Here is a 15,255-nt window from a genome sequence, read left to right as displayed (position 1 = left end):
CTCCCCCTTCGATATTTTCGTGCGGGGACCTTCGTCGAACGAACGAAAAAGAAGGGGTCGAGGGGGTGTACGTGTCTCGGGAAATGTGAGGCATCTTCCATCGTACAGCGATAGCGAAAAACGTGTGCAGTGCTAGCCTACCCTGTTCCTCCATTAATAAATATCATAGAAAAAGACATCCAATGAACAACGAATACTGGGACCATTAGTAGACCATAGTATTACCATTAGTAGAAAACGACGATTTCGTGAAACAAGGGGATCGTTAATCTTTTTTTCCATTTTTATTATTTTCTCCATTCGGGACGTAGTCGCGACATAATAAATAGCGATAGTTAGCTTAAATAGCGATACGAATGATTAGTAGTGGGAGAAGACTTGCTTGTGGCAGTAGTTAGCGAAGCGAGATCGTCGACTTCGCGGTTTACTTCGACTTCGTCTTACAACGCCGAACCACGCAGTGGTGCACGGTTAAATTTACACGAAATCAGTAGGCTGAAATTTATAGTTCGGCGTGGCGTTATCTTAGTACACAAGGATAGAGAACGACTGCAGAATTAATACAAGAAGGAAAATTTGATTTTCAGTCATTTTCGTCTTACATTTATGATTGTACCATCAATGGATAGCTGAGATTCTGCCGATTAAAATGAGTCCAAACATGACGCAAATCGGACTACTTATATCCAAAAGCCTATACAGGGTGAGTCACGTAACTTGCATAACTTCGGTAACTTTGAATTAGATGATTCTCTAGACACAAGAATGTCTACTCACCATTTAAACCACGTGTTTAACAATTTTGCATAGAAATCATAATTGAAAAGTTACTTGAGATATGCTAGTTACACGAGTCACCCTGTAGACTGCTTATTAATTAGTCCGAGAATAGATTAAATTCATCCGATTCAAGTCGTGTTTGGACTCATTTTAATCGGAAAAATCTAAGCTATCCATTGGTGCCGGAATTATAAATGTGAGTTGACTATTACTGAAAATGAAAATTTCATTGTTACAATTCTATTTTTTAGCCGGCACCCGAATCGCTGTAAATTTAACCGTGCAGCACCGTAGCCGTAAAAGGGAGCGAGGAAAGGGGAGAAAAAGAGAGAGTGCGATAAAGTTTAATGGTCGTAGTCAGGAACATGCGACATTTACACATCGAGTACATTATACGTCCGCGTTGCGTCATCTCGCGCATTTTCGTGGATTTTCCGCCTTCCCAGCGATCATCGCCGCTGCGAGTGATTCGACGACTATCGTCCTGTTGTTCAAAAAATACAGAATTCTCGGATGCGAATACTCTGTCCGAATTCGCTCGGTTCTATACAAATCCAGTGCTTCGATTTTTATTTTTTTTTACACGCCGATGCGAAACGAACTTCTCGCACGCGCGACGGAATCTTACGAAAGAGTTGGCTTCGATGGTGACGCGCTTTTATAAATCTATCAAAAATAATTGTCAGTTTGAAAAGCGCCTCGCGGTTATGCGTAGCGTACAGCGTGAGAAAAAGATTCATGTGTAGAACACGGAATGATTGAATTTAATTAGACGAGGCTCTGCGATTAATTTTATACAGTTAACGGCTAGAGCTCGGTGAAATGAATTTACAAGGTAAGTGGTACAATGAACGACAAATTAGTATACATTTCCCGGCAGTGTGATGACATTTTTTCACACTCTGTCAAGTGCTAGCAAATAAACCTTCAATATTTGTGTTTTTGTAATAATAAACATAGTTGAAGGAAATTTTATTTTCAGTTTGTTTATTTAATGCCATTGTTAGTGGCGTCCACTGTCTAGGAAAAGTTTCTCTGTGTATTCATTCGTAACTATCTTTCAACGGTGCAAATTAAATAACGATAATAACAATATTCTGATGCAAACACAAGTGAAAACATAATATATAGTAATTATATCATTTCTTTTTTAATTTATCTACATAACTTCATTTTCGTATAGACATTTATACGAAGTTACGAAAAATGTACGAATTTCATAATTTTATAATTACACAGAATATGGACAGAATGGGCATACTAATTCGTCGAACATTGAGCTCTAATTCACAAAGAGATATCACATGTTCATTGTTGTAGTACACGTTGAACCATTACCTCTGAATAATACTGTGTTAAGTTCAAGAGAGTACGTATCTACATATAATGTGTGCGAATTAAACAGAGGCAGCACTTTATTTCGAACATTTGCAATACCATTTGAAATTCATCCTCAATAATTGTCTAGATCCTGACTTTCTTATGAATCGAATATTTACAACGATTACATTATTTAGCGACTCAAGTCATAAATGTTACATGAATACTATGTACAATCGTTTTTGACGCTGATTATGTTTACAGTGTTTCACTCCGTTTCTGTGTCGTTGTATGTAATCGTCGGACCACGGATCTTCGTATGAAACATTGATTTTCGAAGACCATTGTAAGAGACAAAAAAGCTCGATGAAAATGCACTTCTTCGTTTAACAATATCTCAATCAGTCGAAAATGGTACAATGCATTCTTAAGCCGATGTTTTGTATTCGATTCAGTCATTCGTTTTCGCGGTAAATGCATAAAACCCGCAGTCTAACCGTTGTAGTCCTAAAATAGCATTGGCAGTAGTGTTGGTGCTAATCATTCGATACTGATTTCTTTAAACGATCTTACAAGAAACATGTTGCAGTACGATTATTAAATTGTCTAACAGATTCATTTCATCGTACAGAGATTTAATGAAAATAAGAAAAGTGAAAAGTTATAGAGGACGAAATTGTGCTATGACTGCTAGGAGATGATTAGCACCAACGTCGGTCTTTTTTGATCGTCTGGGCCAATATGCAATCATGCGCATAGAAGAAGCGGAGTTTATGTCATGGGCTTTATATGTTATCATTCTGTAGAATTCGTGCAACCTGACGCGTCGATCGTCGGTAGAAAATTGTTGCCAAAGAAATGAACAGTTTCAACATATTCCGCGAAAATAGCCGTTCGATATGATCTCTTATAAAACGTTTTTTTTAATGATGGCGAGTAACACTCCGACAACGGGGTCCAAATGGACCCCGAGTGCAAATACCGTTACTAGATGATACAATGAATTTCATTTTTCACACGTTTCATTAAGGAGTGCTTGGAAAAGACTGCTACAAGAAATTGATAAATAAAATGATAAATGATCTTAAGCATATAGTTACAGTGTTATCGAAAAGGTCCGTTGTTCTAGTATTAACACATTGACCGGCAAGCAATCTTAACACGTTAAAGTCGTTTAATTAATGAAACCGAAACTAGAAAGCTGAAATGTACCATAGTAAAAATCACTTTAACTCTTTCATGTTCTAGAGATCCTAGTAACATTCAGCTCGAGTATATCGCAATAAAAATGAATTTCAAAATCTAGTTCAAAATCAGCGTCACTCGTGTGTTACCAATGCGACGCGCGACTTGTCAATTTATCTTCCTGAGATTATCTTTCACAAAGGTGGAACCACCGTCTCGAACCTTGCATTAATGGATTTGAAGAATTTAAAAAAATGAATCATACGCGCCGTTGCTACAGTTGCTGAAAGTGAACTTACTGCATCGATACCATTGCGAGAATAAGAGTGAACGTATTCACCCGAAGTCTGTTAAAGTGCAAAAACGGAGCTATAAGAATATCTCAATCAATCGGGTCAAGGCATGTACGAATGTACGCAACGGTTCCTTTTTTCCCTAAATTGCTAAAACTACCTATCTCTTTTTCGGTAATGGGCATTTCGTTCGACTTTCACAGTGCAGTTAACGATGCAAAGTTGCTATTCTCGTAAGTACGATAAGATTAAACTCGGTAATGAGATTTCGACGTGGTTACGAACGTTGATTCTGATCTGTTTTTTTTTTCTCCGATTGTTCATATGCAACTGCAGAACTGGTCGCACCTGTTAATCAATAATTGAGATCGCCGAGCCGACTTTCAAGGCGACGGTTAATTGATTCGAGGCAAGTTAATCCTCGGAGTTATGCAATTTCATTTTAACTAGCTGCGACGAACATTAAATTACTTTGTAACATTTTGAAAAATCTGATTTTCGTAGGAAGCTTCTGTTGTTTGAGAACAGTAATTTGTTGTGTAACTGGCGTAATAAAAATGCTAATTTTTAACATTTCTTTTACACAAATATTTTGTTCAAAATCGGATCATCCTTCTATTGTAAACGCAATCTCTTAATCGGTTTGATTCGATTTTGCATACTTTCGAACTTCAAGGGCGTGTATAAAATTATTTTGGCTCTTTGCTTTCGTTACATAAAAGAACCATTTCCGGGAATACACATATAAACTTATCTTGTTATAAACTCCGCCGTATATTTGTCGTTAACGTAGAAATCGGCGGACAGTTAATATCATGGTTACACAAGAAATATTGGCTGTATGATTAATTTGAAAGTTTCGTGGATAAAAAACACGGATATGTTACGAAGACAACGACGTGTAACGCATGATAGAAAAAGGTGGAATGTCCATTACTGTGATCAAGTTATAGTTATCGCACTGTTTTGTCACCGAATGCTACGGATTTTTATGCGCGCCGATCGACATCTAGTGTTGGCAATTTTCATCGGATTCATTTCCTTTGGAAATTTTGAGATTAAGTCATACGGTCTATGTATAAACCTCTCTTATGTAACGGAAACACCGGTAAGGTAAATTCCTTGTATGAAGTTATGTAATTCTGCTTTTAACACGAGTTAAAAGCAAAATACTTCGTTCGATGTAAGTCCTCTGAAATCATTCGGCGATTCGTTCAAAATTAATTTGTCCAGATTACTTCGATCTTCTTGATCCGATAAGTTGATCGCCCATGCTTTACAAATATATGCGATTTACTCGAAATACATATTTGTTGCAAAATTCCGGCATAGTTTTGATCGGTAACGGTTTTGATTTTGTGGAAGATTTATGATTAATCTAGTTTTGATTTGAATATTAATTGAAATGATTATATAAATAATACGTGACTTCAGGCGTTGACTGTGAAGGAAATGCCTTCATATAGTTGAAAAACTTAGTGTTTAGTTTATTATTAAGCAGATTAATTTATTCGTCGGTCTCTGTACTCTAAGATTCGAGCAGATTTTGACTTCACCAGAGTATGTGATTTTATTGTTTTAAGTTACAAATGGCAAGAATGATAAAGTTCATTTTGAATTCATCTATAAAATTTCATTCATCCAAGTTGGCGTGAGCCAAATTATTTATTAATCCAGATTTCCTCTGTTTTAAAGCTGTCTCTAAGAATTGTTCGATAACAGTGATATTCATTTTTTAACTTTTCTCCGTTATAGTGTTGCAACGTATTGCGAAACACAATACTCGTCAACACATCGGCTGTCATACGCGGGTGACACTATTGTTTAAACATATTTCTATTTATCGTAGATGTATAAAATCCACCGTTCAATTATTACAAAATGTGCTGGAATAAAAAGTTTAGTCAATCATTTTCCATAAAAATGTCTCTCTATATAACTTCCATAATCCTAAATAAAAAAAATTTAGCCTGTAACGGTAGGTTTAGTGTTAATTGATATTTAGTAATCAATTGAATATAGCTGTCACCGTGTTGAAGCGAAGATGAATTCGATAGTGTCGGTATCAGTGTCAGACGCAGGTGAAAATTTGGAAAATTTCGTTTTCGATTACTGTGCACAGTAACTAGATGCAGGTTTCGTCATAATAACCAAATACGGGGTTCGCACCAGGGACCATAACTGCTACAACCAATATTTATAAAATTGAACAGTTTTAATCGTGTGTCTTGTTGAACAGTTTCTCTTACATTTAGCTATTAATAGCTTCAAATTGAATAATGAACATAATTTTGTTACCGATCGTTTCGCGACAATTTTTTAAATAACTGCGACTTCGGGCCCCTGGTTCGCACACTATCGAAACGCAGTGATCGCGATAGGTATGCGGAACCGCAGTTGAGAAGCACTGTGATTCATCGAAACTCGGTTTCCAGACTGTTGAAAACCCGCTAGACCGTGAAGAAAGAATGGGAATAGAGCAGAGAATAAGTCCGAAGGGGCGCCTGTGCAACGACGATGCGACTTGCACTTGTAACATCGGTTGCGGAGATGCAGGCGTCATCGCGGTTTCAGCTACTGCGTCGCATCTATCTGTCACGCTACAAAAAACGTTGCGCGTTTCAAGTGCATTCTTCATTCTAACTGCTATGGACGGATGTATACGCGTCGATCGTTTCGCTGGGGATCGGGTTGCGCGCTGTAATCGGGATCGAATCATTTATCACCATTTCCTAAAAGATCAACGCTCTCGCATCGAATTGGTATCTTTAAGATTGAAGAAGTCAGTAAAATTGGCTAATAGTTGCAATTATGACAACAGTACTTTAAATTAGAACTTATCCTGAAAGCATGAGGTAATATGAAGTAATATGACGAAATTATAACAAATGTATTTTAAATTGAAACTTGTATCGAAAATAGCTGTTTGAATTTAAAGTAATCATAACAACTTTAAATTAGAACTTATTCTGAAAGCATGAAGTAATATGAAGTAATATGACGAAATTATAACAAGAGTATTTTAAATTGAAACTTGTATCGAAAATAGCTGTTTAAATTTAAAGTAATCATAACAACTTTAAATTAGAAGTACTTTAAATTAGAACTTATATTCTGAAAACATGAAGTAATATGAAGTAATATGACGAAATTATAACAAAAGTATTTTAAATTGAAACTTGTATCGAAAATAGCTGTTTAAATTTAAAGTAATCATAACAACTTTAAATTAGAAGTACTTTAAATTAGAACTTATTCTGAAAACATGAAGTAATATGAAGTAATATGACGAAATTATAACAAATGTATTTTAAATTGAAACTTATATCGAAAATAGCTGTTTAAATTTAAAGTAATCATAACAACTTTAAATTAGAAGTACTTTAAATTAGAACTTATTCTGAAAACATGAAGTAATATGACGAAATTATAACAAAAGTATTTTAAATTGAAACTTGTATCGAAAATAGCTGTTTGAATTTAAAGTAATCATAATAACTTTAAATTAGAACTTATTCTGAAAATAACAGTTCAAATTTAAAGTAACATTGTTTATTGTTTTTATGCTCCTTGTTCTTCATACACTATGTTGACTCAGTCTAATGTTTTTCCTTTATGTTAATAAGTAGCAATTAAATTAAGCAGGATGTGTTTGCTTTAAGGATACGACATTCTATCTTTGTAGGAGGCTATCTTTGCAATCTTACGCAGATCACTGCAATTATTTAATTGAATTTCAGAGATAGAGAAATATCACGAATTAGTAATTCAAGTAAGTATATCATTGATATTTGCCAAAAATTCATCCGAGCAATTATAACAGTGCACACCTAAATGCACCGAGAAACGATCATAAACACGATTTCACATTTCTTTGATCGAACGAAGTGAAACTCGTCACTAGAGATTTCTGCAAGATGCGAAATATGTTTCAGCCAATTAAGTCCACAGTATCGAACGAATTTCGAAAAGATAACACGCAGAAGCTACACGCTGCATCGAAGCCGTATTATTCTGTAGCACGGTTCGCTGCGAATTCCGAATGACGTTGAAGACTCGTATCGAAAAGTGTCGGTAAATTCTTCGATCCAGATCACAGTGGCAACAACAGTCCAAAAATCGATCGAATCAACGGACCTACGTCGACCCGTCTGTTTTGATTCTCCTGTGTCCTCGAAACGGAATCCCTAAAACAATACGCGAAAACGTCCGACACATGCCGGCAGGGGGGAGGGGAGGGGGTTGTCGAGTAGTATCGCCGGTTACAATCGATAATCGCGGATGGGCAGAGATTTTTAATTGCGCACGGTTTGATTTTCCACTTTGAACTTTCGTTTCAGTCGTGAACGAGCCGATCGTCGCGAGCTTCCGCGTACTTTCCGACGCAGTCCGCGTCCTCGTCGCATACACCTCTCGCCGTCTCATTAACAAAGAGTCATTGTTCTTCCCGATCGGTTCGGGCCTGCAGATCTGTTCACTTCTCGAAATTGTTCGGGCGGAGAAAGTCTCGCGAATGTCGCTCGTGTCCGAGCTGAGCACAGCTGTTCCGATAATGGCCGGACGGTTGGTCGGATGGTTTAGATGAAACCGCCGAGAGCGTCGTGGAAATCTTGCAAATAGGCGAGCAGTTGAGGCATCGTCGGCCGGTCCCTGGACAGGCCTAGCCAGCAGACCGCCATCAGGGCGAAAAGCTCGTCCGGACACGGCCTAGGTTGAGCCAATCGATAGCCGTCCCGAAGACACGCCATCATCTCGAATGGGTCCACTTCGACGTACGGCTGCTGGCCCAGAGTTGCTAGCTCCCACAGAAACACTCCGAACGACCACTGTAACAGAAATAAGATTCATCATAGTGGTGCACGGTTAACCGTTTAGGTACGGCTGAATTCTGCGCGAGGCTATTTCTCTGGACGACAGAGTCTGATATGTACTGTTCAGAGTCTGATACTGTATATTCTGTCTGTATATACAGGGTGTCTCAAAAATGTCTCGCAATCCGAAAGTGGCGGATTCCTCGGGCCATTTGAAGCAACTTTTTCCTTTACAAAAATTTTCTCCGGGGCACCGTTAACGAGTTATTAACGAAAAACAGTGACCAATGAGAGGCGAGCTCGGCTGGCGCGAGGCGATCGAGCCAATGAGCGGAACTGGGCTTCGCGCGCTGGCTGGCTGGGCCGCCTCGCGTCAGCCGTACTCGATTCTTATTGGTCACTGTTTTTCGTTAATAACTCGTTAACGGTGCCTCGGAGAACATTTTTGTAAAGGAAGAAGTTGCTTCGAATGATTCGCGGAACCCGCCATTTCCGGATTGCGAGACATTTTTGGGGCACCCTGTAGACTGTTGTAAATCGATGCGAAGACAAAAGAAGTGTGAAACAATGCATACGAAGACGATTATTTGATTCAAACGATGACCGATTGAGCTACTAGAGTAAGCCACTATAGTGGCGCGTCGTCCAGAGAGATGACATCCGCGAAAGCCACTATAATGGCGCGTCGTTCAGAGAGATGACATCCGCGGAAGCCACTATAGTGGCGCGTCGTGCCTAAAAGGTTAAATTTTGACGAAAATGGAGGTTTTTGCCGTTCTATCGATGCGTATGTCATTTATGACTGGATCATTATTTATTCACGGTATGTGCAAATTCTTAAATTGCAACAGAATGTATAGATTGACAAGATCCAATTTTATTTCTATTTTATTTTTACAATGAATAATATTTCAGTTGAATATTCTCTTCCAATGGAAGGAAGTCTTCCATTAATTATCATTTTTGTCAAACGACGTGTGAAAATGCGACTTTGCATATCGATCCGCCGTCTAATCATGACGTCATTATATACTTTTCATCAGGCAAGTTGCTATTTTATAGGGTATCTCAAAATTATGGTACTTCCGGGAAATGAGGAATTCCTGAGGTCATTTGAAGTAACTTTTCCTTTAGCAAAAATGCAATCCGCGGCTTTGTTTGTGATTTATTAACGAAAAACATGGACCAATCGGAAAGCGTGTGCGGCCGACGCAGCGGCAATGGTCGCGACGGCGGGGCGTCAACCGTACGCGATCTCTGATTGGTCAGTGTTTTTCGATAATAACTCGTAAACAAAGCGATTGCATTTAGTGCTAAGAAAAAAGTTACTTAGAATGACCTCAGGCATTCCTCATTTCGCGGAAGAAACATAATTTTGGGACAGCCTGTATATCCCGCATAAGTGTAGCAAAATGAGAAATGTAATTTTTGTTGAAAACGGTTCTTCAAATTGGATAGACATTTCCTGTAGATCTATTTCAAATAGACCGTGGACATTTTTGCAAAATAAAAATTATCTACCTGAATTGCATTAAATTAAGTAAAACATAAATTTGTTTCTCTTCTAAATTAGTGTAATAGATTGAAAATAATGCAACAATATCCTGAAAGCCTTTCAATCCGTTCACTGTTTTGCATTCCAAACAGAAATCCGAAGTCCAATTACAATCTTTCCGATTGTGAATGTGGCGAAGTGGACGTCGCGCGAACAGGTTCCCATAAATGTTCGGAATCGCTGCCACAGATCGATCAGATCTCTATGTTTCTACCATCCTGTGTTCCACCAATCCTCGATATTTCTGTCAAAATGTAGTTAGCGCCCCGTTTCGCTATTGTCGAAAACCTTGAGATAGTAGGATGCCGGAGCGCAACGAGGCGATGCGTTAAGTTACGGCGCGACAAAGCGCATAAAATCGCAACACGGTGCAATAAAGTTCGATAGGTTGGGAACGTACGTAGAACCATGTACACCGGAATCCTCGTTTACTCCTGAATTTTATTGGAAGCCGATCGCTCGTTGTCTCCGGCAGACGCCGAGGCGTCAACGTTTTATTGGCATCCGATACAAATTATGAGCATACCACGTCCGTAGCCGTGCTGTATTGATTGTGCTGGAGTGTTTCCAAGGCCATCCAGCGAATGGGTCTGTTCTCATTATCGCCAAGACAATGGTAATCCTGAGGAAAGAGATCTCGCGCCAGAGCAGTGTCAGCTAGCCGCACTCGAAGACTGCTCGGCTCGATCAGACAATTTCGGGCGGCGATATCCCTAAAACAATCGTTTGGTTAGATTCTGATATTTCTCAGAGCAAGGTCAGCGCAGATGCAGTACAAAAGTATTGTATAAAAATATTCTACAAAAATTCGATGCTCAGGAAAAAGACGGCTTCGTTGTATTCACGTTCTTAACAGTACCTCATCGGAGTCTTTAGGGTCATAAAAAATATTAGAATTATATGTATAGTAAAAAGGAAGTTTATTAAAATGCATCTATTTTGTTTTTAACCTGTAATATATTAATATGTAATGATATATCTCTATCGTAATATAAAATTCAAGGTTCATTTTAATGAAGAGAAATAAGAACGTTTTTACAGGGAATCTTCAGAAAAAAATCAACGTTTACTATCGACTTAATTATCGCTTAAAATTACTGAAAAACAATCATTGTTCATCTGGAAATGTCACTTCTGGATAGTTATACATATATGTTACCTATGACTATTTGTATATTGCAGATTGCTGATTTTACACATTTATGGTTGGAAGGACGTTACAAGAGTTTAAGAATATCGTGACACGTTTTGCATCTTATTACAATTAGTAAAAGCGAATGAACATTTTCATATAATTTATCTTTCGCACAGATAACTTAGACATCTCTTATTTTGCACGAAGATTAGCAGTCTATTTATGAATCTGTGTACGCTAATGCAATATTTTCACGAAAAGGGGGCTGCGCTTAACACCAGGAGGTCTAATTTAGTAAGTCCTGAGACTAACTTCCACTTTTCTTGCATTTATAAACGTAATATTAAAAAATGCCCGAAGCACTCCAGATGCATAATTTTTGGTAGTTTCTAACCGAGTCGGCGAAACTCTTTACATTTCCCAAGGGTTAAAAGCACAGCATTAAGCGACGAAGACAATTACCTGTGTAAGAGTCCTCGGCCGTGCATGAACGCCCCTGCCCTGGCAACCTGAGTGCCAACGTGCACGAGGTCCCTGGTCACAGGATGATGATTCCCGTCGGTAAGGTATAACTTTAAATTCAGCTCTCCTGCCGTGCTGGTGTACGCCAGCAACGGGCAAGAACTGTCCAAGCAGGCTGCAGCCAGCGACGCTATGTTTGAATGCATTAATCCAGCCAACTGGGAGCCCTCCACCACCAGCAAAGACGCTTGATAAGCGGACGCCACTTCTAAAATTTCAAAGTTTTCGCATTAGTTCGACGTGACACCGATTTCTCGTAGCGCATCACGCTTTGAAACTCAAGGCTGGCTACGAAATGTTTGAAGTTGCCGAACAGGTATCGAACCCTTGGCGATCTTTATTTCTACTGGTTGATGCGCTTTACTTTGCTTTGCACAGTACCCCCTCTCGTATTTCGTGGAAATGAAGTAATTCTCTTAATTACACTCCCTACACGTGGAAAGCGAAACAAACGAGCTACATATACAGCGAGGAGCAAAACTCAGCCAACATTTGCTAAAACGGTATAACGTTTTTTAACACTATTTCTACCGAAGGTGTCGAGAGACACCTTTTAATCATTTCTATTCAACACTATCGTTTGCAAAGAGCTTGTGACATCGTTTAATCATTTTTAATGAAAATGATCTTCTATGTTCTATGCTTTCTATGTAATCGCTTCACGACTTTTGCTATAGTCACCACAAAATTAATTCGGTAAATTGTATAATACAAAATATATATTGTATGATAAAAATAGTGTTCTAACTGGCCTGAACCACTCGAATTATTTCAGGGTGATGGAGCAATTCGGTTTTCGGATTCTTGGTCAGGGAGTGAAGCTTTACAAGGATTTCATAGTGGCTATAGGAACTCAAAAATCATGTCGGACAGTGTTATCGTTCTCTTTACGGGTAGGCCGTGAATCATACGATAGTCAGCCACCGCTAGAGCTCGCAGGATTTGATTGGAAGTCTATTCGAACGGTGCATGACGTTCGATAACGGCTCGGAGTAGATCCTTTGAGAATTCTCTTAGCTTCCGCGGTCGCGAACACGAACGCGCGGGAATTAGGGCTTACGATATCGGCTCCATTGCATCAGCAGGATTATCGACTTTATCCGAGACTTTGTTACTTTGTCTCGGAATTCGTTGATCTTCTACTAGCTGCGGAGCACGTGTAGGGTTCTAGGTTTAGCAGGCGAATCGTCGAAAAAAAAGGAGAGGCTGTCGCGACGAACTGTCGACAAAGGCAAATTTATCGTCGTTACCCCACTTTGTCACTGTACTCGTTTGTAGAAATATTGGATTGGCAACTAAGTAATTGCCGATTTGTTCAATGAAATAAACAATTTTTTTTTACTTGGAATAAAGTTTAATCTGTAATGTATTTTCCATTTTGTTCGATGACCTTTGCCATCTCTCTGACAACTTGAAAATTCCACGCTCGTAGAAAGTCCGATCCTTTTCGGCCAAAAACTGAGTTAAGTGAGATTTTACAGCGTCATCGTCGTTAAAAGTTTTACCACGAAGGGAGTTGTCCAGGAATCGAAATAAGTGGTGATCCGATGGCGCGAGATCAGGGCTATATGGTGGATGTAACATCAATTCCCAAGCAATATCCATCAATTTTTGCCGAGTGGACAAAGACGTGTGCGGCCTAGCATTGTCCTGCTGGAAAATGACACCTTTACGATCGACCAATTCTGGTCGCTTTTCCTTGACCGCTGCATTCAATTTGTCCAGTTGCTAACATTCACGGATAATAAAAAATAACATAATAATAATAATAATTTTATAATATAACATTTACGGAGATCATGAAAATGGGAGTGAGAGACATCTATAACTGAAATCGGCAGTTACTTAGTTGCCAACCCAATATAATATCGAAGATATATTCACATTTTATACTATTTTTAGGACTTTATATTATATTCGTATTATGTACATGACATTCAGATTATATTGCGTACTTTATGCAAAGTAAAAATGATTTGTATTAATCAAAAGGAACAGATGTTCAATGAAAATGTATTTCTTCTTTTACCTTTTATTATCTTTTTGCTATACATGCATAAAATGCGCAACCTGATTAACTGAAATCGGCAATTACTTAGTTGCCAACCCCTATAGTAGTTGTAGCAGTAGTGTTGCTTACAAGCATGCCTCGGCGCCCCAACGATCAGTGCAGATGGACACGTCCGCGATTTGCAAATAACGTTGCGAAATAATCGTGCGTAGCAAAATGATCACGCGTTGCTTTAGATAATTTTCAACAGAAATCGAAGTTAGCGTTGCGAATAGTCGCGATTCTTCTTTAAATTGTCGAGTACAGTTGCTTCGAATACAGCGTTGCGAACTAATCGTGCTTAGACTTGTCAGTTTTTTTTTAGATTTTTCAAAGTCGTTGCTTCTAGAAATTAAAGTAATCGTTTGCATTTCTGTTCATTGTATCAGCGTCGCGATGAAACATTCGCGTTGCAATAGTTTGCCTTCCGACATTTCAGACGTTCGTGTTGCAGCTGCAGCAATGGACGTCCCAACGAACAGCACTGATATGCCCATCGCGATTTTTGCATTATTTGCATTATTTGCATTTCGAAACGAACTATCTACAAGATAATATGTATAAAACTATTGCTATATGTATACCATCACTAATTACGTAATTAGTAGAAATAATTATTCAATCGGCCATAAAAATAATTACACTTTATATCGTATTTCTTTAATATATATTTATTATTTATATTTCATTAATATATTTATTATTTATATTTCTTTAATATTTCTTTAATATATTATATAATAATATATAATATTATTTCTTCCAAATAATATTCAGCACTCGTAGTAGAAATGAAATATACAGGATATTCGCTTCATGCTAACGTGCCTACTTTTCGTGAACTATCGGTAACCCTGAGCGCGACACGAAATGGTAAAGGGGCTCCAGAGTCGCTGAGATAGAAAAGCCCATAAGATGCAATGGCTGTACAGATCCTAAATCTGTGTAAATCTACACATCGATCTTACAGATCGTTCATGGTTTAGGTCAGCGTTTAGAACATCAACAGTTGGTATAAGATTCTCTACTTTATCAAGAACCGTTATTTCAGTTAAAATGTCGTGGTAAAACTGGATTTCAAATTGTATGCACATATGGGTCTGAAGATTAAGATCTGTTTTGTTAAAATCTCTGTCTTCCGCGATCTATTAGAAAATATAAATGTATAAAATTTAGTTGCTTCATACTAAAACGAAAACGTAAATTACGCGAATACAGATGAAAAATATGAATTTCAAATTTGAAATTATGTTAAGTTATTCCTGTGCCTTATTATTTACATGTTTGTTCAAACATTGTCTAAACGGTACAATGTCTCTTTTCAATGGAATTTACTTTAATTGAACAAAATTAGTACCTAATGTGAGACCCATTTTAAGAATTCCCAAAGATTCTATGTTCCACTAATTAATTTTCCATTTTCTTGATGGATCTCTAAATTAATTTGAGAGCACTACAATAAGATTCTTTTGTAAATTTTCTTATAGTATAATTATTTATTTCAACAGTTATGACTAACCTACAATAATGTAACTAACTATTTCAATAGGTTAAACAATCTATTGCAAACAATATAGGAATCCGAAGTACTCTTAAATTTTGCC

General features: G+C 37.9%; 1 protein-coding gene across 1 annotated transcript in view; it reads right to left on the bottom strand.

Moving 5' to 3' along the window:
- Nucleotides 1-6,882: 6,882 nt before the first annotated feature.
- The window catches only part of LOC117220096 (tyrosine-protein kinase Dnt), a 182,432-nt gene continuing 174,059 nt past the window's right edge, over nt 6,883-15,255 (bottom strand). The window contains exons 7-9 of the mRNA XM_033469781.2: nt 11,542-11,809; nt 10,471-10,657; nt 6,883-8,404 (exon numbers count right to left, since the gene is read on the bottom strand). Of these exons, the coding sequence (XP_033325672.1) occupies nt 8,156-8,404; nt 10,471-10,657; nt 11,542-11,809 (704 nt within the window). The 3' untranslated portion in view covers nt 6,883-8,155. The remainder of the gene's footprint in view (nt 8,405-10,470; nt 10,658-11,541; nt 11,810-15,255) is intronic.

The sequence above is a fragment of the Megalopta genalis genome, chromosome 10 (genome assembly GCF_051020955.1).
Source record: "Megalopta genalis isolate 19385.01 chromosome 10, iyMegGena1_principal, whole genome shotgun sequence".
In the NCBI taxonomy this organism is placed as follows: domain Eukaryota; kingdom Metazoa; phylum Arthropoda; class Insecta; order Hymenoptera; family Halictidae; genus Megalopta; species Megalopta genalis.
The sequence above is the reverse complement of the archived record's forward strand: the minus strand, read 5'-3'. Positions and strand labels throughout refer to the sequence as shown.